Below are 27,589 nucleotides of genomic sequence, written 5' to 3' on the forward strand. Positions count from 1 at the left end.
GACCTATTTTTTGTCTAGTCCATTCTTCTGAATAACAAGCACCACGAAGGAACTTGAATAGAATGTTCCACTGATCAACAGGACATGCAGAACACTATGTTCCAATATCAGACTGTATCCCAAGTCCATTGCCATTGTCGGTTCGTCACCATTGTGGGTTCAAACCTTGCTTGAGGCATAGAATTCTTTTCGGAGAAAGCAATCTAGCTCATCTGGTTTATGGAAAGTTGGTTGCCTGCCCGTGTCCATATGATTATGCCATTGTGATTTTAAAACCAACAACAAATGAAACAAATTTTGTGCTGCATTATAATGATATCAACATATATTATATTCTATAAAAGTATAAAAGTTTTCATGTAAATATATTATTCCAGTATGCTGCTTTAACCCGCTACTACACAGGAAAATCACATCATTTGCACCTTTGCATTATGTACAGCAGTCCTTTACTGAAATATCTTCCATTAAGCCTGATGAGACTGATATAAATGGAGATGTTCAGGGGATTTCAGATTGAATTAATTATGTTCCCCCCCCCCCCCCCCCCCCCTCTGGGGAAGACATAACATTGAAAACCATTTCCAATCGATAACTAGAGAACCACTTGACCCAGAATGTTGAAACTTCATAGAATGATTGGTCATGAAGAGTAGATGACCCCTATTGATTTTGGGGTCACTCCATCAAACGTCAAGGTCACAGGGGCCTGAACATTGAAAACCATTTCCGATCAATAACTAGAGAACCACTTGACCCAGAATGTTGAAACTTCATAGGATGATTGATCAGGAAGAGTAGATGATCCCTATCGATATTTGGGTCACTCCGTCAAAGGTCAAGGTCACAGGGGCCTGAATATTGAAAACCATTTCCAATCAGTAACTTGAGTACCACTTGACTCAGAATGTTGAAACTTCATAAGATGATTGTGCATGCACAGTAGATGATCCCTATTGATTTTGGGGTCACTCCATTAAAGGTCAAGGTCACAGGGGCCTGAACATTGAAAACTATTTCCGGTCAGTAACTTGAGAACCACTTGACTCAGAATGTTGAAACTTAATAGGATGATTGATCAAGCAGAGTAGATGACCCCTAACGATTTGGGGTCACTCTGTTAAAGGTCAAGGTCACAGGGGCCCGAACATTGAAAACCATTTCCGGTCAGTAACTTGAGAACGACTTGACCCAGAATGATGAAACTTCATAGGATGATTGGTCATGCAGAGTAGATGACTCCTAACGATTTTGGGATCATTCTGTTAAAGGTCACGGTCACAGGGGCCTGAACATGGAAAACCATTTCCAATCAATAACTTGAGAACCTCTCGACCCAGAATGTTGAAACTTTCATAGGATGATTGTTCATGCAGAGTAAATGATCCCTATTGTTTTTGGGGTCACTCCGTTAAAGGTCAAAGTCATAGGGGCCTAAACATTGATAACCAGTTCCGATCAATAACTTGAGAACCACTTGACCCAGAATGTTGAAACTTCATAGGATGATTGAACATGCAGAGTAGATGACCCCTATTGATTTTGGGGTCAGTCTATTAAAGGTCAAGGTCACAGGGGCTGGTCATGTAAATCATTTTTTGGAAATAACTTGAGAACCACTTGACCTAGAATGTTGAAACTTAATAGGATGATTGGACATGCATAGTAGATGACCCCTATTTATTTTGAGGTCACTTGATCAAAGGTCAAGGTCACAGGAGCCTGAACAGTGACTTGAGAACCACTAGGCCAAGAGTGTTGAAATTTAGCGGGATGACGACATGCCAAGTAGATGATCCCTATTGCAGCCAACCATCAGTGTCTCTTTGACTTTCGCTCCTGACCCCTATTGACTTCTTGCCTATAGGACTTTGCATTGGGGGAGACATGCGCTTTTTTACAAAAGCAATTTCTAATTTGCCTTTTAGCTCCCCTGGTCACAAAGTGTTCAGGAGTGAGCTATTGTGATCCGTCTGTATGTGCATGTCTGCTCTTTCAGCAAGTTTACTGTTAAAGTAACACCAGAGTTATGCCTCTTGAATAAGCAAAAATTCCTTACTTATTGCAAACACATTGTTAACACTTTACCGACCACTTAGCTTCCACAGAATATTCACAGCCACAGGATCTTGGTCAGATATGGTAGTGGACGGACGAGATTGAATAATTCAAAATTTTCATATTTCACCGCTTTAACACAACTTGAGAAAGCTTAAGTAATCCTTGTAAAATGGAATATAAATTACAACAAGAGCTTTGAAAAGTTGGATATTGGACTTGATTGCTGTAGTGCGATAAGAGTTATGTCTTTTAAATTAGTCAAAGTTGCAATATATCATGTTGTTAATGCATAAGCAGCGACATAACCATGTCAGAATAATGAAAATGCATCACCTGTGGTAAAAGGTACGCCATAGTGTGTTTCTTGGCCGCCTTTGAAACAAACCATGTCATTTGTTTTCTAAAAATAAGCCCAAAAGGCATAACACTAAAGGCAACATTTTGCTTGATCTACATAAAACCTGATTAGAAAGTCTATTTTGATGAAACACATGTCAGGTTTTCAATACTTGGGTCTAAGAAAACATAGTCATAGTAGTTCCACAGTACAGGTACGTGATCTTTTATGGTGCAGCAAAACGAACATAATTTTATAACGTATCCCAATGTAAATTCAGTTGTTAAAGGCTAACCTATAATCTCTATCATTTTAAACGGGTTTCTTGAAAAACAATATGAATAGAAAGGAAAAGGGATACACCGGACACGACACATACAATAAATTCACAGACCACTTAGCCAATAACCCGGCGAACACGGAACACTAAATGTTTACAGAACAAAAAAGATGGAACACAGAAATTGTCCAAGCACAGCCCACGAAAACGAAATGAAATACCTAGAACAAAGGATACTGCCTTATAATTGTCTGCAGCAAAGGTGCATGGTGTTTAAGTCGTTTCAACAGATACCAGACTCACTCTGGGAATATTTAAAGTCCCAAAAGGTTTTTAGATTTATGTCAAGAAACAGATAACGCAGTTATCCAAACAAACATTTTGAACAGTTACATTGTATATGAAGCAGTATGATTAGCTATCCTACTCGACCAGGCATCGGCGTCAGCGTTAGCGTCGGCGTCTTTCCGCGTCCCCACCTTGGTTAAACTGTTGATGCACTTTATCTCTGTAATTACTAGATGGATTTGGTTCAAACTTAGAATAGTTATTCCTCATCATCACCCACATTATACGGCACAAGGTCCATAACTCTCACACCAATATTTCATGAATTATTCCCCTTTTACTTGGAATTTCAGGTTAAAGTTTTGGTGCACTTTCACTCTATTTCAGTTATTACTACATTGATCTGATTCAAACTTAAAACAAGTTGTTCTTCATCAGCACCCACATCATATGACACAAGGTCCATAATTCTAGCAACAATATTTCATGAATTATGCCCCCCCCCCTTTTTTTTTTACTTAGAATATAAGGTTATTGTTGATACATTTTCACTATGTCTCTGTTTTTACAGACATGATTCGATTCAAACTTAAAATAGTTGTTCCACATCATCACTCACATCATATGACACATGAGCCATATATTGCACCAATATTTCATAAATTATTTCCCCTTTTTACTTAGGATTTCAGGTTAAAGTTTTGGTGCAGTTTCACTCTATCTCAGTTATTACTAAATGGATTTGATTCAAACTTAAAATAGTTGTTTCGCCTTATCACCCACATCATATTACACAAGGTCCATAACTCTGGCACCGATTTTTCATGAATTATGCCCTTTTTAAATAGTTGTTCAACACCATCATTCACATCATATGACACAAGGGCCATAACTCTAGCCCAGTATTTCATGAATTATCTCCCCTTTTTACTTAGAATTTCAGGTTAAAGTTTTGGTGCAGTTTCACTCTATCTCAGTTATTACTAAATGGATTTGATTCAAACTTAAAGTAGTAGTTCCACATCATCACCCACATTATATAACACAAGGTTAATCACTCTTGCACTATTATCTCATGAATTATGCCCCCTGTTTGCTTAGAATTATACTTATTTAATGTTTTCATACACTTTTTCTTTATCTCTCTTATGAATTATTACTTTTTACACAGAATCAATGGATTGTCCAATATCTTCATCCACATTGGAGTCATTAAACACTCAAGTGACAGCTCCAGCTTCCTCAGATGTGCCCAGTTTCACTATCCAGCATCTAAATAGTCGAGCGCGCTGTCTCCTGTAACAGCTCTTGTTTCAATACTGAACATGAACTTCATGTGAGAGCCATCAATGTAGGTAAACAAAAGTATTAGATATAAAAATACTTTCTACTATGTTAATCAGTGTTCGTACTTTTGACAAATATGTGAGAAAACAATAATAACCGATTTAATGAAAAATTAGTTAATTTTATATTCGTAACGAAAATGTGGTAGCCACCGTACAAATAAATGCATTATGACCCTTTAAACCCCTAACTACAAATACGTGACATTTTTCCTAATTTAAAACACAGAAAGTTCTTTGTCTTATCAACTATATTATACGATAGGTAATATAAAATCAAGGCAAAAAGAAAACTCTTAAGCAAAGATATCTCTTCAGTACATGATAGAGATTAAAGTTCTACCGCAAGATCGAACCGCCCTTGAGTCAACAAAACTTTTAAAAGCGAAAAGATAAACTAGGCTCTCTTCAGTAGTAAATCTTCTGTAAAGAGCAAAATCAACCCATGTTCAAATAATTGTATCAATTTATGTTGATAACATAAATTAATTGCTGATATATTTCAGTCGTCGCGTGAAAAAGGGTTATCTTATACGTTAGTAGTTAATAGTAGTATTTGAAATTCTAGTATTCAAAATTTATAAAATATCAATCGGAAAATGTGCATTTTTATTAAATATTGTAGACTATGAAAACTGAAGCAGGAACATAACAGAATGTTTACGTCGGCATTCAGATATAAGGTTGACGTTGTTAACAATGCCAACAAACACATATTCACAAGGATGCTATGTTAGTTAACATCCTTTTGTCTCAATATTTGTAGACAGTTTTGAAGAAAAAAATAGGATTGAAGTTAATGGAGGTGAGTTAGCGTTTTTGTACATGTGTCCGTCTAGTTGGAAATTGTGTTGTGGTAAGATTTATTAAAATGTGCATGGTTTAGTCTTACCAAAGCTGTATCTGAACGAGCGAGTTACACATCCGGACACGGACATGTTTTGGCCTGGTTAATTGTGTGCTACGAATGGAAGATGAATTAACATGTGGATAAAGAGGTAATAGTGATTTAAAAGATACGACACTATAGATTTTGTTTGAAATATGCAAGAGTTGTCTAATATAAATACGGTATTAATTAAAATTTCTAAGGTAAAGTCTCTGACTCCGAACCACTTGCCTGTCACAACTCTGGGTTCGAAACCTTGCTTGGTGTGTAGAATTCTTTCATGAGAGGAAGCCATCCTGCTGGTTTACGGATTGACGGTGGTTTTATCTGGATGCCCGCCTATGTCTGAAATACCGCCCAGAGGGGCACCTGGAGAATTGTATCATGTGACTGTCGAAATAAAAATATTAATTGTTGACACGAAATAATGGCGCTTCTTTACTGTATTTTTCTCTGGGACTCTTACATATACCAGAAGATGGCAAACCAAATTGCCTTCCTAAGGGAAAACGGCGACTCTCGGGGTAAAGTTGCAAAGGCCTAATAAATCTGATAAAGATAAATTGATATTAAAGCTGTTAGTCCAAAAGGACCATTAAACAGCCTACCACCAGGTTGTTTGCCATTATTAACAAGTCTAAATATTTCCTGCGGCCAGAAGTTATACAGACCAGAAATTGTTATGGATGAATGTGTGACCACTCGGTCTAAAAAGTAACTTATGGGTGAATAGCGTGCTTGCTTTTTATCATACCATTACGCTTTAATGTAGAAAATATTACTCCATTCTACATGTTTTACAAGTAGATCTATGAAATATGTGTTTCTTAATTCTGAAAGTTATTGTTTTGAGGAAAAATAACTATATTTCCCTTTCATGTATAACATAACTTTTACCTCAAATGGTCACATTCATTAACTACTGAAATACTTTACTAGAGCTATCACATGCCTTTACCTGGACTTCGTTGACATATAGAGCAAAACAACACAGGACCATACTCCAGGAAATTAAAGAGCATTTAAAAATCCCCTATGCACAACTGGGTATCAATATTGATCGTTGCTGAAAGTTTGAATAAATCATATGAAATAATGAATGAGGAATTCAGGTCACATGCATTTCTTTATATATCATATAGATTGCCAGCTATATTGCAAAAACGAAGTTATAAATAACATCACCGTAAAAGTCGGGTTTAGATATAACATGTCGCAAACGTGTCTTTCGATTACACTTAACAAAATCTAAAAGAAGGTCCTTTAGAAAAAAAAATGAATGTAACCAAACACAAACATTTCAGACTCGATTTGATTAAATTTGTTCATGAGCAGTAATGAAATGACCGGCTAAAGTGGAACTCTACTGTTCAAATATTTATTTATTGACAAGAAATTATTAAGAAACTGAATTCATTACATTTCAAGACATATGATCTGAAATACAATAAGTAAAGAGCAATACAATATCAACACTGCTTTAAGTAAAGGTAGCCCTGCTGAAAGATCCTGTTTTGTTCACTTAAATATTCAACATGGCCAAATGATCAGGCAAACCTAATTAATTGAGAAATACGATCTCGTAGGGTGATTACTAGCGTGATGTAATCGCTTAAATGGAAATGAAAATTTTGACTATTATATTAAATGATGATAATAAGAATGTTTATACATAAGAAACAGCAATACATCAACACTGTAATAAAGTATTGTAAATTTTTACAACATAACACCATTACCATACAAATGTAGTATATTCGTGCGGATGTATTTTCAAAGAAGAAACGACTTATATATCAATATGTAAGAAATGTTTTATGCTAGAACGCAACAAGCCGTATTGTAATTTTCCTACATTACATACAGTGTATAGCGCTTTTCAAACAAAATAAGATATATCTTAATTAGCGTTTGTACATGATATATGTTCGATAGATAAAGCGTGTATGGGTACATAGTATAGAGGTTAAATTACATTTTCTCGGGGCTATGAAATGACCACAACAATAACAATAATAACAACAACAACAACAATAATAATAATAAATACAAAAAAATAATATAATAAGTTGGTTTGATGGATGTGAACACGATGACAAACTACAATCTTATGTTTAGTGTGGAGTCCGAGGAAAACAAAGAAGTAATTTATAAAAAAAGAAACAGAACATTCAATTTCACACAATAAAATACACGAAGTACTCCCATGTTATTATTTTAAAGTACAGCAATAAAATACACAGTATATGCTACATGACTATGATCAAACGTCTTCCATCGAATTATACCTGGTCCAATACTTAGTAATATTAAGTCAAATTTCTGTTTTTTAGATAACAATGGGACACCTGATACAATGGCAAAGACGGTGCTGAAGTTCAGGGGTATTGGTGCGGTTTTAACAGTGTGTGGGATCCTTCTTTTTCTTGTGCAGTACACAAAGATAATACAACAAGTGATTCATACTGGACGACAAGACATTCCAGAAACTGCAGCGGAAACAAATACTCATGCAACAGCTGTTAAAACAGATGAAGTTGACAAAGCACTCTTTCATGAGAATGAATTAAACCTTGCAAACGAAGTTGGTCAATCAAAAGCATTTTTCAATGGATCAGAACAATCTGAAATTAAGTCAGTTCATAAACAAAGGCTTTCAAATCTAACAACTCAAACAAAACATTTTATAGTATCTGACGAGAAATTTAAAAAGTCATATCTTGAAAATGATAACCTTTTCAAAGTACCCAGTTATGTAAAGGAAGTAAATTGTAACGCAATAGTGAAAGGGGATGAAAATAAGACGAAAAAAGCGGAACATTTATCGGAAGCCAATCCTAAGGTTGGTGTAACCGCTCAACAGTACATACACATGACCTCTGATTGCTCAAAGTTCGTATCGGACAGAAGATACATAACAGATACTTTGACAGAAGTTGAAAACGATTTTCATATTGCATTTAGCCTGCTTATATTTAAAGATATTGAACAGAGCGAAAGACTTTTGAGAGCAATTTATAGACCACAAAATAATTACTGTATACACATAGATAAAAAGAGTGCAGATAGTATTTATGATGCAATGTCAAGTATTGCTAACTGCTTCGACAATGTATTCATTGCAAGTACACGTTATAAAGTTCAGTGGGGGACCATGACAGTCTTAGAACCTGATTTATTGTGCATGAAAGAGTTATGGGACAAAAGCAAATCATGGAAATATTTTATCAACCTAACGGGGCAGGAATTTCCGTTAAGAACTAATTATGAACTTGTGCAGATACTAAAAGCCTACAATGGCGCTAACGACATAGAAGGGACAATTAAAAGGTGTGTTAACATTCTTACAAAGATCTATGTTAATTTAACATTAAGAAAAATATTAAGATTGATCTTTATAACGAAGAACGTATAGCATAGTGTAAATTGTGTACATACTGTATCACCAGTTCATGTTCATTGGGGAAAAAAGATGACACTGTATATACTTGTATTTTATACACTTTTCAGTGTGGGAAAGTAGTAAGTATTGTATAGCGTTTTTCTTTAGCACTGCTGAGGTTTATGTTTGTGAGCGTTCTATAACACTAACATTGACATGGATTTGTTTTAAGTTTTGAAAAAAAAGCTATCAAAAACTGTGAAGTTTCGAAACGAGTAAAACTGAAATGATGGTACTGTGTGGTATAGCGCATCAATATAAACCGACGTGAGGACCAGCATGCACCACATTTCTATCTTTGCACTGTCTAAAAATATGTTAATGTAGTAATTTAGGAAAAAGATTATAGATTAACAGAATGTATTTTTTTTTTCAAAGATTATAATTTATGAGAATGCACTTTTTTCACACAATATAATTATGTATTATTTCAATACATGTTTTTTTTTTCGCATTTTTCGCATTGTACTAGCAATAAGATATACTGGCTTCCCATTTCTTATGTCTTCTTACTATAACTCTTTGCGTCAATTATTCTGCTGAAATAGATTTATGCGTTCTCATATATTTAAAGAATTCAAAAATCAATTTAGAATTTTTATTTTCAATCTATTCCAGAGCTAATAGAGGCAGGTGGAAGAGCGCGGGAACCCCACCCCACGGTATTGTTCCTACAAAAGGTTCCGTGCATATTGTTGCAAGTAGGGAATATGTCGACTATGTTTTACATAATCAAAAAGCACAAGATTTTTTGAATTGGACAAAACACACTAAAGTACCAGATGAAACATTTTTCTCATCTTTAAATCATAATCCCGGTTTAGGAGTGCCTGGAGCATACAAAGGTAGATATTTATATTAAACCATTTTTCCACAACTAAAAACCGGCAATACAATGCCGAATGTCGTTATTTGGGCGGGCGTTGACCAGCTCATCATGTCCGCTTGGAATTACCCCTGACTACACATAAAGTAAAACCTAGGGTGAGACTGCATATGCAGCTACTTGCATTAATGTCAAGGTCACTGGCTTTGATCGCTGAGCTATTTTGGTCACCGTAAAAAGCTGCTTGATTACCTCGTCATTTGCCAGGTCTGTTTTGGCACTTTCAAGAAAGTCGTCTGAGAAGTAAATTATCAAAACTAACTATAAGGAAACATGTTGCTTTTTGTGCTAACTAATATTTTTATCACCCTTTTGGGCCTTTGGAATGATTTTGTTTTATGTCCATAAAGTGTTTAACGAAAACTTGTCGAATACGCGGCCGTAATCAGAGAAGCACTTTTTTTGTTGTGAGAATTATGGTTCTTTGCTTGCAGGTCATCCAGACACGGATATCAAAGGGAATGCCAAACCGTTTGTTGCACGATTTAAAAACTGGGGTGACTGGCCTTGTAATGGAAAACGAGTACGTATGGTGTGTGTATTTGGAACAGGAGACCTACCAATGTTGGCGTCAAGGCGAGAACTTTTTGCAAACAAGTTTTATTTGGACTATCATCATTTTGCCTTAGACTGTATGGAAGAACTTTATTTTAATCATACAAGGGACGAACATCTCGGAAAATTTTCATTCGATCCAAGATGGTATTCTGACCTAGAATTTATATTAAACAAAGTATAATAATCTGTTCTCCCAGTAACTTATTATTGACAATGGTGTGCGGTGCATGCATTTTAAGAATTTGAAAAATATTATTGACAAGGATGTATGCTTATTAAGCATTTACAGAACAATATTGTTAAGAAGTGACAAAATCCCGAAGCTGAATGCATATGCGTTATTGAAGTGCCTTTATTTTATGTGTCTTTTTTATCTTACATTTTTTACATAAAGCAGTATAGTCTAGTATATAATACATATTATATTATACCAGATTTAAGTTAAAGAAGTATAGTTAATTGGATATATATTACTTAGAAGTGGCCCTCTAGATCTGTGTTTTTTTTTTAATTTATTTATTATGATATTTTTATATTGTTTTGTATACTTTATTTACACATTTGCACGTTAGAAATATTACAGAGGTTAAAACGTGTTTATATGGCTCCGTACACGAGTCAATATGACGTTTAATCATTATTATGTGACTATGATGTTTCTTTACAGTTTTACTGAGTTCAAGCAAATATGTTCGGCAAATCCGTAATGGCGAATTATACCCGGATTATGGACCTGCTTCAAAAAAGTAATGGTACGAGTTAAAGATGAAATTCACTGACCAGTATGATTTTTAAGATGGAATTTACTGTTATGAAGCTAACAACAGAGTTAGTGGTATGAAGACCGAGGTGAAGATTGAATTCACTTGTATGAGAGAAAGATTGTTTTCACTAGAATGAAGTTAAGATTGCATTCACTTGTATGAGGTGAAGATTGAGTTTACTAGAATGAAATTAAGATTGCATTCACTTGTATGAGGTAAAGATTGAGTTTACTAGAATGAAATTAAGATTGCATTCACTTCTATGAGGTGAAGATTGAATTCACTTGTATGAGAGAAAGATTGTTTTCACTAGAATGAAGTTAAGATTGCATTCACTTGTATGAGGTGAAGATTGAATTCACTAGAATGAAATTAAGATTGAATTCACTTCTATAAGGTGAAGATTGAATTCACTAGAATGAAATTAAGATTGCATTCACTTCTATGAGGTGAAGATTGAATTCACTAGAATGAAGTTAAGATTGCATTCACTTCTATGAGGTGAAGATTGAATTCACTAGAATGAAGTTAAGATTGCATTCACTTGTATGAGGTGAAGATTGAATTCACTAGCATGAAGTTAAGATTGCATTCACTTGTATGAGGTGAAGATTGAATTCACTAGCATGAAGTTAAGATTGCATTCACTTGTATGAGGAATGAAGTTAAGATTGCATTCACTTCTATAAGGTGAATATTGAATTCACTAGAATGAAGTTAAGATTGCATTCACTTGTATGAGGTGAAGATTGAAGTGAATATTGAATTCACTAGCATGAAGTTAAGATTGCATTCACTTGTATGAGGTGAATATTGAATTCACTAGCATGAAGTTAAGATTGCATTCACTTGTATAAGGAATGAAGTTAAGATTGCATTCACTTCTATAAGATGAATATTGAATTCACTAGCATGAAGTTAAGATTGCATTCACTTGTATGAAGTGAATATTGAATTCACTAGAATGAAGTTATGATATTAAGATTGAATTTACTGGAATGAGGTGAAGATTGAATATACTGGATCGCTGACGAATGCTAATTATAGTTAATCCGAAATTCTTATGACAAATAAAATCTAAAACGAAATGGATTTAGCCACTTAAAATAGAAAACCCAAATATAAATATCGATATCAGACAGCATGTATTACTCAGAATTCAAAAATCTGATTAATTCGAATCAAGATTGTGAACTTCAAAATATTATTTAAGAAATAATATTATCACAAGCAGTGATAATGCCGCTGAATAATATCATTGTTTGGAATTCCGATGAAAGCATTACATCACGAGTGCAATGCCCGTTTGCTTAATAATATGCATCTGAACGACATACATTGGCGTGAGATGTGTTGCAATTATCTCTCATGAAGCGCATTGAAACCAAGTCTGCATTTATTTTGATTGGTTGCATTATTTGCTTTTAAAGGGTTTTCTTATAGGTTTTGTTAAATATCACATCAGCAACCAGTGCGGTGTTCTAACCGTAAAATGTATCCCCATACTTGGAATCAGTATTGATATATTTTCTGGCACTTTGAAATGATCGAATCCAGTCAATATCAATAAATGAGCCGCGCCATGAGAAAACCAACATAGTGGCTTTGCGACCAGCATGGATCCAGACCAGCCTGCGCATCCGCGCAGTCTGGTCAGGATCCATGCTGTTCGCTTTTAAAGCTTATTGGAATTAGAGAAACTGTTAGCGAACAGCATGGAGCCTGACCAGACTGCGCGGATGCGCAGGCTGGTCTGGATCCATGCTGGTCGCAAAGCCACTATGTTGGTTTTCCCATGGCGGGGCTCAAATATAATTTCACTTAAGGCGGAGCTAAGGGCGTGAGGAGTGTTGCACTTTGTATTATTTAGTTTAAAGTTGTAGTTGTTTCGATACCATAGACATTTGCATAGCATATACAATATCTCTTATAGATAGATTTATTTCGATAATTGAGCAAACATAACATAGTAACTGTTACAATACATGCATATAATAAAATTTATAATCACATATAAAAGTTGTCATATGAAGTAATGTGTTATGAACTATGTCAGTCACATCAATATCAAGGATGACACAAGAAAGAGAAAAAAATTCTCTTATTTCCATTGTGGTCCTTGGTACCAATGATCTGACATAGAGAGGCATGAAACATTAACATGAATATATATAAAAAATTACTGAGTTTATATATCTGACTTTGATGAGATGAGCCTATATTATGTATCTGAGAAAATATCAGTGTCAGTATGAAGAAAGAAATAAACACTATTACATAATACTTGATCTAAAAAGACTTTGCTACACATGATTTAAGATTACCGTGGCTGGATTTGTTACACTGTCAAACTCATGAGAGACATAAAGTGTTGTTTTTTTTCTTGCAGTTCGAGAAAATGAGAAAATACAATGCAATGGTACACTGCAAACTTTAATATCGTGGGTCTGTGTTAACGGGAGTTTTTATTTTACAGGTTGTATTGTAGTCTGTATTCAGACCTTATGTTTTGTTTACAGGGGGTAACAGGGGTATAACACCTGAGTGTATTTAAATTCTGTATAATGATACCCCTTTTCTTCTCAAGACATAGATAATTAGAACCATAAGGAATTTGCTGGGATAGTAAAAGCGAAAAAATAGAAACTGAGAAAAATGTTTATAAAAAGATTAAAAGGATTGTCTTGCCTGTTGTCAGACTAGCTTTATTGTCTCCTAGAATGTTACAAGTCCTTTAAAGAAAGCACATTAGTTGTGAAACAATTACCAGTATAGATCAAGATAGAGACATTTTATCATCAATATAATGGATTCTAGGAACACGTAGCAAACAAATCCGGAGACATCAAGCTAATTCAAATGTTGTGTGATAGAAAAGGCTATTAAACAATATACAATAATGGATCTTATTTCGTGTTTAATGGGATATTCTGTATTATTAGCGGTGGTGATAAGAGACCGTGATAAAATTGACCATTACGAATATTTATCATTCTTGTTAGTGCCAGACATTCGTGCAATTACTGAAATACCAGTAGTCTCTAACAATCTGCTAGTTTTCCTACTAGATTCATGACGTAGTCTGTTTAAGGGATGTTCAATAAACCACAAACCAAGAAAGATATTTTTTCGGAATACAAATAAAAAACTAATACTGTAATAACAGCGATCTTCACATTGAAAATATTATCCGATTTCCACGGCATTTAAAGTATGTGCATATACTCTATAAAATAGGGTTGTTCATATAGACCGATAGTTATATAATCAAATACCAGTATCAGACAACAAGAAAAAACTACTGTTGTGTAAACGCGAGTGAGCTTGGTCTAAATGTATATGAAATTTACCCAAATAAAATTACTTCACTGGTGTCTTTATTTCCTGATATATTTATGCAAAAATACCTAACACATTGAAGTTATGCCTTATCAAACCTGTATAAACGACCAAACTTGATATCAAGTAGGGAAGACTATTTGAGATTTTTGTACACAATTTCACATGTGTATCAGAAGCTTACGTCGTTTATAATACGATGGAAGTTATAAGCATTGCATGATCCTGTAGAAATTTTATGATGACGTGTTTATTTCATTTCGAGAGACAGCCACTAGTAATATATTTCACTTGTGTAGATGCTTGACGTATTTTTTTTTTTTGAATGTTTGAGAAAACCCATATGCTTTCACTGTAATATCTAAAATATACCATTAGAGATAGTATTGTAAGAGGGTCGTCAAGTAACACTGATCTGTCTTCCCTTATCCCTGCATTGAGGTAATCGTAATCGGAGATTGTAATAAAACATTTTGTCGTGTAATCGAAAGTAATAAAATACACTTGGAAATTCTGATTGCATATATATAAGTAATCTTAATCAAGCGAGTACATTTGATTACATATTGCATCTTTCTTATATAAGCTAAATCTTATATGAGGTTGTTTTATAAGAATTTAAAACCTTTTCAAACTTTTCAAGTCATGCAATCATTGCTAATATTGTGAATTGCTAATGCAACAAATCACCTATCACACATAGGGCACGAGTACTGTTGCTGAATATAGCACGATAGACAATAAGTGATCGTGTTCATTTACTTGCTACAGAAGTGTGTCATAAAGTTTTAAACAGTCAAATGTTATCTTTCACTATTAATGCTGACTTAAATATTTTGCTCGTGAGTTTGCCTCGTGATTCTGGAAATGCCTTGTTGTCTTCGTGGTCCTTTAAACTCTACAAAATCAGTTAAATTTTGAGCCGTATAAGACTTTTCCAAATAACTGTAAGCTAGATGGGTAGCGTTTGTAATACAATTGTATAAAATGTAAAATGTCCTCATCGCGAGGAAGACTTCATATCTTGGCTGTCCGTCCGCCGGTAGATTCAAGTCTGGTGAAATAAAGCTTTATAGGTAGGATAACAGAAATACACCAGCGTATTGAAATTTTGTTTACATGTTATATGTTATGTAATTAGTTCGGCTCTGTCTATTCCACCTACGTAAGCACTTTTACGCCCTGTATGATTCTGTATGGTGCTTCCATATTTTGTTCGGGGACCGGCGGCTATTCCTAAATACATTTCACTTGTAACTACAAAATAAAGGTTTTTCAATAATGTTCCCCATAGTTTATCTTTTACATAAACTGCACGTCGAAAATATATACATTATTTTGATTCAAAATGTATATCATTTTTGATATAAAAGGTAATATTATATTGATAAGAATATCATAACTGAAATATAAGAAATACAAAAAAAGAAATATTATCCTACTTAAATATGTTATTTTTTATAAATGCTGGTAAAAGTTGGAAACGCATGAAACTGTATGCGGAAATGTTTTTTTGCACTTATATTTGGCACGTAACTGTACATAGGCAGAGCGCCCAGCTCTTTCAAATCATTTCTATAGTATGTATTAAACATGCAGTAGAAAGTACAAACGGGTGGGTATATTACAATTATACATCTATTATATGATAACGAAAGGAATGAACAGGTCCATTTCTTCTTTTCGTTTTCTTTTATTAGAGAATAATTTGCTATCATATATGTACAAAATGAATCTTTGTTAATCAAGATAATGATCGAACTGGAAGGATAATTGCCTAAGCACCTGTATCAACTGAAATATTTATTATATAGTAAATGGAATAGACGTGCACAGATTTGTAAACAAGAATTAACTTAGTGAACGCCCCTCAGTATGTATAGACCCATTATCTTAATTTCTATCAGATAAGTGTGCGAGTTCTAAGGAGGCAAGTCTCTTGCTATTACCGTAGTTACCTAAATAAACACAGCAAATGAGCCCAGTTTGTAACCAGATGTTTTTATTGTTATACTTTCCATGGTTCAAGGATAGAAAACAATCAGTTATTTCAAATAAACAAACATGTGAAATACAAATAAGTTTTACAAAGAATACAGCACGTTTACGTATATTGTAAGTGCTCGGGAAAACCTATTTGCTGTTTTTTACTGTGCTCTTTTGTAGACATTTTGTTGCTTGTTTTTTTTTTACAGGTTTAAGTTTGCAGGAAACGAAATGCTAATAAGTTTAACCTGGCACATTCACTGTTTTATTACTGTTTAAAAATATTTCTCAGAGATACAATAGTAGTTAATTTCACCTGTTTTGAACATATCTTCTTTCATTACTGTAAACTGAGAAATGATTTCGCCCATTTTAAATCAGCGAAATTCCCGACGGCAGTAAATTCGTAAAGGTAATTGTCGCTACATGTAGCTATATATATTGATATTGTATCGGCACTGTCAAGAGGTGAACATTATTGACCACGAATTTCAATCGACGTACGAACGCGAATTACTGCAGTAGCGAACATTTCTTGGTTTACAGTAATCTTATTAATTTCTGTAGCCCTCTTCAAAGTGTGGATAAGATATTCTAAATATTCATTATTAATTGATCACAAATGTTTCATAAGTCAAAATAACCTCTACCTCGGCACCAGTCTACCTGAGTGATTGTACCACTAAAGTTTTAAAGTTCATGATGATGATAGCTTAAGTAGGATAAAATGTTTCAGTTTTAGAAAATGTTGCATGAAGCCTTCAGATTTAGATAAACATATCCAGTCAATAAGTGATATTTAGACAATTTTGTTACAAAAAAAAATATCTCTCATTAATTTGTTAAATGTACACGGCGACTGAAATATTATGATTTTTATCGCAATGATTATGATTTTAATATTTCACAGACATTTTCAATTGGTTTCAAAATTTTGATATTTTAATGAGTTATAATTATAAGGATTCGGTCAATTAGTGAAGAAAAGAAATAGTAAATTAAAAAGGGACCCTTTTTGCAGTCGTTGAAAAGATTCCCAGGAACAATCGTTTATTATTTATAAATTTCTATTTAAAATAGTCAAGTTTCGTACACTTATACTTCAAGTTAAATTGCAGGGAAGTAAACCGAGTTTAGCAGAAGGAACAGCTTTGATATAATAGCGGAAACGAGTACGCATTACATTACCTAAATTTAACATATAATTTTAAGGATCAGTTGTATGGAATGATAAACGAGGGATGAGGTATGTTTGAATTTAACGTAACATAATATATATCAAGGTCTTTTTTGTTTTTGTTGTTGATTTTTTTTTGTTATTTTCTCACATTTTAAGGTTGACAACTAAATTTCATATTCAAGTATTTTTAACGCAATAAAAGCGTTGTCAAAAAATCTAATGCGCCCATCAAAATGAAGATTTTTATTCAATTGCTCTTTTAATGCCCTATTCTTTGCGTATATTGGAATGCAGCAAAAAAAAAAGTGTACTTCATTGTTAACCTGATAAATGTTTAAATATTCAATAATATTTCTATGATGAGATAATGCAGTTTGGTATAGATCTACTATATTATTTCCGTGTGATTTCTATGATAACTGACATGGTTTTTTTTAAATATTGGCTTATCGTAACCATGTTTATTCTTTCTAACCAATTGCTTATTAGCTTGTTAATGGTACCCAGAGATTTGGCAGATTGTTCTAACATAAGCTTGAGAAAAGAGTGAAGTGAATAGTTCTTGTGCATATATCACTGGAATGTCTTCTGCCTAAATATCTGTGATAAAAACCGTCCTCCCGGTAGAACGACTACCGGAAAAAAGTTTTCGAATGTGAATAAATGCCTTGTGAAAGGACTAATTGACGACTTTCTACTCTTAAAATTCATTATATTTTATTCGTTGTCTGTTGATGCTTGGAAATTAGTCTACAGGATTATTTTCGTGAAGGTAGTCGTGGAAAAAAATAACTTTTCGTTGTGACTTTTTGGCTCATCAAAGTTAACGAAGGAAATATCTGTTCGCGTATCATAAATATGCATCTTGCGTTTATCTCAAATTTGTTTTCAGGAAGTTAGAGGATTTCTCTCAATCACAAACAAGCAATAAATCGTGGAATATATCAACAGGATATACAGTCTGATACTGGATGTTAGTGTGTTGTTTTGTTTTTTTTCCAAAAAAAAGTTCCACTTGTTTAGATAGCTTTTAGCTGGATTTCGTTAGTTCAGAAATTATAGCGCACAAGCATTTTGGAATAATTTGGACCAGCTTGATTCAAGGTCTTATTTTATAAATAGGTTTTAATATATTTAGTTTTACTGAATACGTTATTTCAGACTTTGGATTTATTTTTTTGCGAAAGAAAAAAAAAGATATTTGTAGTGCAACATTTTCGGGAAACATACTGTGTTTATAAAATCTGTGAAATAATATTTTAAAAACAAGTCTGATTTCTATTATGTTATTTATGGGATAATGACAGTAGTAGATATGCTGCAAATAGGGCACGTAGAAAACCACACGGGTCTTGGAGAAGTCCGTCCCGGGGATGTAAGGGCTAAGAAAAAGCCATACGAAGCCTACCATCCGCATAGTCAACACCACCGAAGAGTTCGGGCTCAACCGTCGACTCCGACAGATCCCGAAATACATATAATAGAAACGTGTACCAGCCCGGAGCCGGAAGCTAATCCAAATGATCCTTTTGAGAAACATTTCTTAGCTGCGGCCCTCGCGCCAGCACCGACACTTCATGTGGACAATAAAGTTCGATCCTCATCCTTCCGGAATGATAAACCAAAGCCTCATATTACTAAACGCGAACCCGACTTGTCTGTGTCAGGAAATTACTCCAGTTCTCCTAATCTCCTGTTTCCAAAAGATGACACACACGTGCACTACGATACTCGAAATCAGGAGACGCGTGACGCACCATTACGCCGAGTTCGATCCTTTAAAACGACGTCAAAAGGGGGCGTTATCAACAGGGGTGATTCGTTTCGTAAAAAGAGCTCGAGTAGAAATTTAGCGTCGGGTTCAACGAATAGTCACGATTCACCTATGCTCGCCCATGCGGCGAGCCACAATTCGACTCTTGAATGTACACCGAAATCCGAGGAGCCCCCATCATCCTACTTCAAGATTCAGATCCTTGGACCACCCGGATGTGGTAAAACTTCCATTACCAATCAATTCATGTCGTCGGATTATGCAAACGCCTACGACAGTATGAACGGTAAGATCAAGTTTGATGTACACGTAGTGGATGATAGTTTGACGGTTAAATATATACTAAACCCAAATGTCGTATTTGAAAATATGAAAAAAATCTACATACAGTTTATGTAAACCAAAGTATTGACCTTTTTATGTGTATTAATAGTTATGTGCATTATTAGATTTGAAATTGTACACATTTATAATGTGTACTATTACTAAAAATTGACTGTTATTGCATACAATATTTAAGTACGAATGTAGCTCTACATACACAACTAATTTATATATTTAGTGAAATTAAATACATTTGATGAGGCCTTTCCACATTTGAAGTAAATATCTGAAGGTAAGAAATTTTAGTGAAAGATAAGCATTGAATATCTTTAAGGCCTGTCTGGGAAAGTCTCAGGTAATTATTGCACATCTACTGTGTAACACCTTGGTAAGACGTATGTCATTTTATAAAAATATGAAAGATGAATTCTCTTTCTTTTCCTTGCATATGTTGTACGGTAGTCAAATTATCACCCAAGATCTATATATCAATATTAATTATAACATGTAATTATAAATAGCGATTGATTCTGAAAACGCCTTCATATCTGGCATTCTCCCGCGTTCTCATAACACGTGCTACTCGTAACACCACATGTTTTGACGCATACGCTGCATTAAATCCCTGATACCCCAACATGATATAACATTAACAAGTTATTTATTGTTTGTTATTATACGCTATGAATGTTCCAACTGCGAACAATAATAGCATAACTGAGATTTTTGATTGACTTCATCGTGTCTGTTACATATAAATAGTACGTTATATTGCCCAATTAAGCTGAAAGGAATTTTCAAACTTATTTACCCAAATAAGACTGCCCTTTTCAAGACCTTATCCTTAAGACTTTTTATGTTCAAGCTGAGTTATACTGTATGTTTGTGTTATTTTTTTTAGAAACGCCAATATTGTTTCTAAAATTACATCATCATATTTAATTACGTCATATTATACGTCAGCTTATTGTATAAGAACATTTGATATTTGACTTTTTTGGGTAATTATGACAACGATTTGGAGGGTTTGTCGGAGAAAAAAGGAAATGTAATTTAAAATTGCCTCACTTTCTTTTTATTGCTTTTTGTTAAACGATTTATATATTTTATTCTATTAACATTTTGAGGAACAATTCTTCCATTCTTTTCTATTATCTTGCACCTGTGTTTGTAGATCTAATATAGATCAACAATATCTTCACTTACAAAGTGTGAATTTTCTTGCTTTATTAATCGTTTGACAATTTAAGCTTGATGAAAGCTTCCACCTACTCAGTGCATTTTATTTCGTCTTTAATACTTAACTTTAATCTACATATCAGCTATCAAACTGTCAGAGCTGCGTTATGCTGGCAAAACACCTGAAATTCTGAGATGAAATACAAAAAAAAACTTCTCCTCTTCTAGATAAATGTAAAATGGTGAGATTTTTAAAATTTAAAATCTATACGCTTTCAAATTTTTGAAATTCTTTAGTGCAAATAAGATCATACCTTTATGTACACCTTAGCGTAAGGACATTCACGGAAGTTTAAATACAACAACAACAACAACATCATCAACAACAACATTTATTTAGCAAACTCGACATAACATATGTCTTTGGCTAAAGAACAGTGTACATACACATATAAACATAAACATGAGTTAATATGACAAGATCCTTAAAAACAATAACAAGCAAAGATGTTTTATTGTTTAAAGAAAAGATAAACAATATATACCAGCTGTTTCTTTTCAAATTAGGATATGTTGTTATCTGCCATTTTTAACTCTTTTTTCTACCAGAGAACAACAAAATATAGATACATAGCATAAGGTAATATTTACATTAAGTTCGGAGACCAATGTTTTCTTTTCTTGTATCGTATCAGTATACTTTTTGAATATAGAATATCATTTTTAATAACACTTTACCATACCCCACGAAATCAACGTGCATGGTGATAGGTAATAGCCTTCTATATCGCTGCCAGTAAGTCATGACAAATTCAAAAATGGGTCACTGTCATGTTACTGACTAGGTAATCTTCTTTTTATTTTATACATTTTTTTTTAAATTTTTGTTCTACCAGTTTAATATCTCAGCAAAATCCCTTCACAGCTATCATTATATATATTTTGAAAGGTTCAATAGTTATGTTCGATGAATATAACGTAGAATCTAAGTATAGACTGGGATTACAAGATTTATACAAACCCTATGGTGAGCAGGAGTTATCTACTATGAACAAACCAAAGGCCGACCTGAGAACCAATCTGACACGAAAACAACATTTTCTAGAACTAAAAAGCAAACCTCAACTGGAATGTAGTGCTTATTTCGATTTGGGGATAAGATACTGATAAAGTAAACAAATTATTATATCAAGTTAAAGTTATAATCTACGTAAATATTTATTTTGGCGCTCTTGGCACGTTAATCACGGATCAATTCTTGCCGATTATACGAATATTGGGCAGGCAGACATTTTGGTATCTCCGGTTATAATTAGAAGAGAATGTGCTCATCCATTTGGCGTCAGTTATGTTGTTACATTTTCAAGACACCAAAAATCAGACAGAAATCAGCACCAAGCCAAAGCAAGTGACAGATTGAAGTATGGAACTGACTTTGATTAACGTATTGGTTGTACATTACTCTTAAATCTTTTCCATAGAATATTTATGTACGAATAAAATCCGTTTCACAGTTCCTACATCCATTCATTTGAACATATAATAGAAACAAATCTCATATGAAAAGGGCAACCCTAAAATGTTTGCCTCATTTACTATCATACTAGTTAAGCACCATGGCGTTGTCTCTTGTGTCCGAATCGTGTTGAATAGCACGTATTTCATTTATGCTCAGTAGTCAGTTTTTTGTTGTTTTTACTGTTGTTTTGACATGTCAAAGAACTGTCTGATATGAATGATTAATTGGAAAAACTCCAGACGAACGTCTTTTGAATTGTTGTACTTCATCATTTATCTTGAAAATCTTTCGCTTTACATTAACATTCAATACACCAATCAGCGCATTACAAATGTCTACCATCAACTCCATCAAAGAAAGCATGAAGATGCTTTCAATGGAGAAAAAATGCACTTTAAACAGACTGGCAGCAGTATTCAAATTGCGTCGTTCTCTATATAAAGTGCAACAAGTCAGTTCTACTAAAATCTTTCCAAAATCGGCAACGAATCAGAATAAACATCAAGGTAGCTAATTTATTTCCATGACAACATAGAAAGAAATAAAACAAAATCAAAAATGTATTTAAAACTTTGACTGATTGTGACAGGAAGGATACGATGGATTGAAGGTTGCCGACAGTACTGATTTTTTTTAACAATTGTACATAGTTTCCAAAGTATTTAACAGAAAATCAAAATCTAAACTTAAACAATCAGTATTGAAAAGAAAAACGCGTACAATTCAATCGTCTTGGTGATACATATTTACTTAAGGACTAGAAGTAAATCTTAATAGCTGCAGTAGATTAAGGCTTTACTAATGACGTCAAACACAAACATACGTTAGCTTATTAAGGGGAGACCCTGATCACAAAGGGCATATAGAACAAAAATAAATATGTTACATACTCAATATTATTAGAACCAGATTTCAACTGAAGCTATCTGTTTTACCCTCAATTATCTATTCGTCTTTCAGTTCATCTAGTATAAATGTATAATTGTGTTTTAAGACACGGGACGCAATCAGCGACAAACAAATTTATCCATACTTCTGATACCCTAAGGGTATCGGGTGCTGTTCCCGCCTAAAAAACATTTAGTCTGCTGTCTACGTGTTATATACATTATATTGCACATGAATCATGTCTTGTCGTAAAGAACACTTTTTCAGAGTTGACAAGTGAATGTAACAAACATGATAACTTTAATCAGGGTTTGGATTCTTGCGGAATGTAAATAAAAAAGGAAAACTTAGAAATCTGAATTGCCTTAAAGGCGTACGCTAGAATTCCTGTATATGAGATGTGCGAAATTTTTCTCAATAATAAAATTTCTTCAGACCTTGGATATTGAAGAAAATCCCCAAAATCACGTTTTCATGGGCAGATAACTCTTTTTCAATACCGGTGACCTATGACTTTTATTGCCTATTTTTGTTTCTTAGATGAGTCCTTCGATATCCAAAGTTTGGAGAAATTCTATTATTGGGAAAAAGTTCGCCCATTTCATATACAGGAAATTCTAGCGTACGCTTTTAAGCAGATTTACAATATCAAATACAACCAGAAGTTTGGATGTAATTTCAAAATGTGTTGAGATTCCATGCATTCTGTATTTTGTATCTACATAACTGTGTTACAGTCCTTTTTGACATATTCATATCCCACAATGAATGACTGATAATATTTGACTTGTTCACTGGATATTCATATACAAGATGTCATTTTTAAGGCTCGGAGCAAAGCTCTTGGGTATGCTAGGTATGCCTTCTTTATACAGAAAGATGAATAGCAAATATCTAGTTAATCGCAATAACTAAACAACATTACGGCATATGTAATCGTCAATTACTCTTGATTATGTGCACACGATTTCATAATTATGATATGCTCATCATATTAATTAATCTAAACAGTAAATATACCAGTTATTTACATCTTATCAACGTTCAGGTAACCAAAATGTTTAGTGTACACGTTTGCAACAGCCTAAGGCATTGTGTATTTCGTTTTTCCCATCGCATCTGGAGTATTTATGCTAAAGGCAACATACCTGACTGCGGTATTTACATCTAATTCGCAGGAATGATCTGCCAAAACAAAACGTTGATCAGGAATTTACATAATTAGGGTTATTTCGAAATTTGCTTTTTGCTCAGACACATGATCCAGTTTGTTTATGAGAAAGGGCAACGGTCTAGAATATTTCGAAATTACCATTTTGTCTGTCTTAACCTGATGACTAATATCTTATTTACAGAATACAGGTAACGTGCCAAAGTTAAGTCCATATGACAAATGTTCCGATAGACTTGTTTGAGCCGTGTCATGGGAAAACCAACATAGTGGGTGTGCGACCAGCATGGATCCAGACCAGCCTGCGCATCCGCGCAGTCTGGTCAGGATCCATGCTGTTCGCTAACAGTTTCTCCAACTCCAATAGGCTTTAAAAGCGAACAGCATGGAGCCTGACCAGACTGCGCGGATGCGCAGGCTGGTCTGGATCCATGCTGGTCGCAAACCCACTATGTTGGTTTTCCCATGGCACGGCTCGTTTGTATTTTCATTTCGAAGAGAACTATGATATGACTGATACGACTTTCCTGATATAAAACATTCTTGGGGCATGATATACAGTAATCAAGAATGGATACATATTATTGAAGAAATATTAAAATATTGAAAAATAAAAAAAGTCAAAATTAATCTTTAAATCAAAATGTTTTGAAAATTTAAATTGTTTCTATGACTGCTTACTTTTTTTTTCTGTTTACTTTTTAGAAATAGGTTTCCTGAACTTTTTGTTGGAAATCTGACTAAATACGTGCATATGTAGATACAAAATACTACCATTCTTGAAAAACGGCTGAACTTAGTTTAACATGCACAAAATTGTAAAAATTTAATTATGAACAAATTCATTTATCCTTAGATTTGATAGTCGGTCTCTGAGAAGTTTGAAGTGTTGATGATGATAATGATATATGCAGGTTAATTTACCTACATAACGTGTGCAAAACTGTTTTAGCAAAATATAAAAGGCAAGGGTAGATTTCCCGGGGTGGTAAGGGGTTGATAAATGGACCGGGGGAAGGTGGAGCAAGGATGAATATTTAACAAGGAAAACCATGTTCCTTAAACGCAATATTCCTACAAAGTAAATCACACCAGCGCAGACACGCACGTACAAAAGACAAACACACACACACAGACACACGCACGCACGCACGCACGCACGCACGCACGCACACACACACACACACACACGCGCATGTAAAACAAACAAACAGACAAGTAAGAAAAAACAACACCAGGGCATCGCCCATGACAAACACGCACTAACACACAAACACACAAAAGTTCGAGCCCAGAATAAGAATACGCGCCTGAACAGCAGAAGTACACGCTCGACTATACGAGTAAAGCATATGTAACATTGAATATGGACAACCATTTTAAGTTTGATATATCAGAATTAGTTATGTTTTACATCATTTTTTAAATGCTTCTACAATACCCTCATTTGTTATAGCTGCTGCAGGTTAAATTACTTTTTTGCCAAAAGATAATTCAATAATGAAACACCCAGACATGTAATATTACGTCTATATACAATGTGTTATCATTATGTGTTATGTCATGTATAAGTTGAATTTTAAATATTGACTTCTGTATTAACTATAAAATTACACTATTATGGTTAATAATAGATTTTTCTAATAATGAAACTTATAATAGTTTGATGGTTTCGATCTTGAAAAAAGTGTCTGATTTAACAAACAAAATGTTCGTTGTTAAGTTAGATATCAATGTTAAAGCCCGCTCTATCTATGTAAACTAAATTAATACAGTGTAACCTGAGGAGGTGGTCTAACAACTGTAAATATTTACTATGTACAACCACAATAAAATACTGAACTTTTTCGCACGGCCGTTAATATAAGGAAAGTACAAGACTGGCTTTGGCTATTTTACTGAACAAAACAATTGTATTCTTTACTTCAAAAGGGTATATCGAGTACAAACAATATGCGCTATTTGAGAAGGCTTTGTACACTGAATCTACTGATACGGCAATTAAATATTTTCAAACAGAATTAACAAGAACATAGAAGGAAAATAATGTTTCATCTTACATCATGTAGATTACATAGTCATGACTAAACTCATATCGCCTGATGCGTGCACTTGAAACACCCCAAACACGTATTAAGCAGTTATTTTTATATGTTCTATCGTATTTCAATAGATAGATGTGCTACTATATACGAATTTATTTTTCGCTTCATTGTATTGCTAAATACATAAAACTACATAAAACAGTAAAGTTTAATAATGGAAAAAATCCGATGTGGCGAACATTCTTCATGGCAATATTCAGATGAGGTCAACATTCAAATACGTGTACGTGTCCCTATATAATAACAATAGGCGCTTGCCAAAAATGTGTATCCCTTGCTGTAGGTAAATCTTTATGTTTCAAACGTGTAGGTTTGCTTTTACAGGTATGACTGAACGTGTGTAAGTATACACATGTATATATTTTGTATATAGCTAGCAATGTTCTGAATCTTGACAGCTCCAAGATCCTGAAGATTTTTTTAAATAACGACACCTTACGTGTACTTGTAAAATCTGAAATCGCAATCTCTCATTTACGCCAGTTTCTTCGTATTTTTGCATTATTCCGTACAAAAGGGTTACCTTATTACTTACTGGCGAGAAAATGCTAATTATGCTGTGATTTTGAAAATATTCCAAATGTGTTAATCACCTCATTACGTGAAGAAAGACGGTATTGTGGCCCACTTCTGTTTTGATGAGTTTATTGGCATTAACACTACTCTATGATTCTGTTGTAACCAACAAACGTATTTACGTAAGACAACGCTTTTTGTTTTCATAGACATAATTACATCAAGTACCTAACCTGACTCTCTGGCTGAATGGCTATTTTAAAAAAATCATGAAAGATATTTTTCAACTAAATTTTAAATCTCTTAAAGGCATATTTTCATGCGTTTAGAGCAAAAGGCAATACCCAGTGACACCTGCCAAAAGCAAAATAAAAATATAAATAAAAGAAATTGTATCTTAGCAGCGAAAGAACAATTATGACTGCAAAGGGATTTGCCAAAGATATACATTATTGCACAACCAAAACGAGAGTTAACTTATACAACTTGCAATGCCTTCCAACTATGACGTCACTTAACACTACTTTAGGTCAGCCTACAACGACGGTAGTTATGGCACACAAAAGAATGACTTTGAAACCACAACCAACTATTGTGCACTTGGCTTTTTAAAATACCTAATAATGAACTTACTGTATTTGTTTACTTAACAGTATTCTACAAAATGACTTTCTTATTTTTCATTAAAAAAGAATATTTTGACGAAGCTGTTAGTTATTTCATGAACTGACATTTATTTAATTCGCATCGACAGAAT

The 27,589-nt window shown here is 33.9% G+C and overlaps 2 protein-coding genes across 4 annotated transcripts in view; both read left to right on the forward strand.

Moving 5' to 3' along the window:
- The first annotated feature begins 4,813 nt into the window (after window positions 1-4,813).
- On the forward strand, window positions 4,814-13,132 carry LOC123549078 (beta-1,3-galactosyl-O-glycosyl-glycoprotein beta-1,6-N-acetylglucosaminyltransferase-like). 3 transcript variants are annotated; one of them, XR_008371318.1, is made up of 5 exons: window positions 4,814-5,310; window positions 7,535-8,531; window positions 9,262-9,488; window positions 9,964-11,605; window positions 11,658-13,132. XR_008371318.1 is itself a non-coding variant. In XM_045336873.2 (4 exons), the coding sequence occupies exons 2-4, from the start codon at window positions 7,558-7,560 to the stop codon at window positions 10,266-10,268; spliced, it is 1,506 nt and encodes a 501-aa protein (XP_045192808.2). In that variant the 5' UTR covers window positions 4,814-5,310; window positions 7,535-7,557; the 3' UTR covers window positions 10,269-13,132. The 3 variants fall into 3 exon arrangements, 2 of the variants coding, with proteins under 2 accessions (XP_045192808.2, XP_045192809.2); XM_045336873.2 differs by having other exon boundaries at window positions 9,964-13,132; XM_045336874.2 differs by having other exon boundaries at window positions 4,814-5,117; window positions 9,964-13,132.
- Window positions 13,133-17,894: 4,762 nt separating this feature from the next.
- Window positions 17,895-27,589, forward strand: part of LOC123549079 (GTP-binding protein REM 1-like) — a 34,941-nt gene continuing 25,246 nt past the window's right edge. Inside the window, exon 1 of the mRNA XM_053545633.1 lies at window positions 17,895-19,416. Coding sequence (XP_053401608.1) covers window positions 18,657-19,416 — 760 coding nt within the window. The 5' untranslated portion in view covers window positions 17,895-18,656. The remainder of the gene's footprint in view (window positions 19,417-27,589) is intronic.

Source organism: Mercenaria mercenaria, chromosome 6 (genome assembly GCF_021730395.1).
Source record: "Mercenaria mercenaria strain notata chromosome 6, MADL_Memer_1, whole genome shotgun sequence".
NCBI classification, from domain to species: Eukaryota; Metazoa; Mollusca; class Bivalvia; order Venerida; family Veneridae; genus Mercenaria; species Mercenaria mercenaria.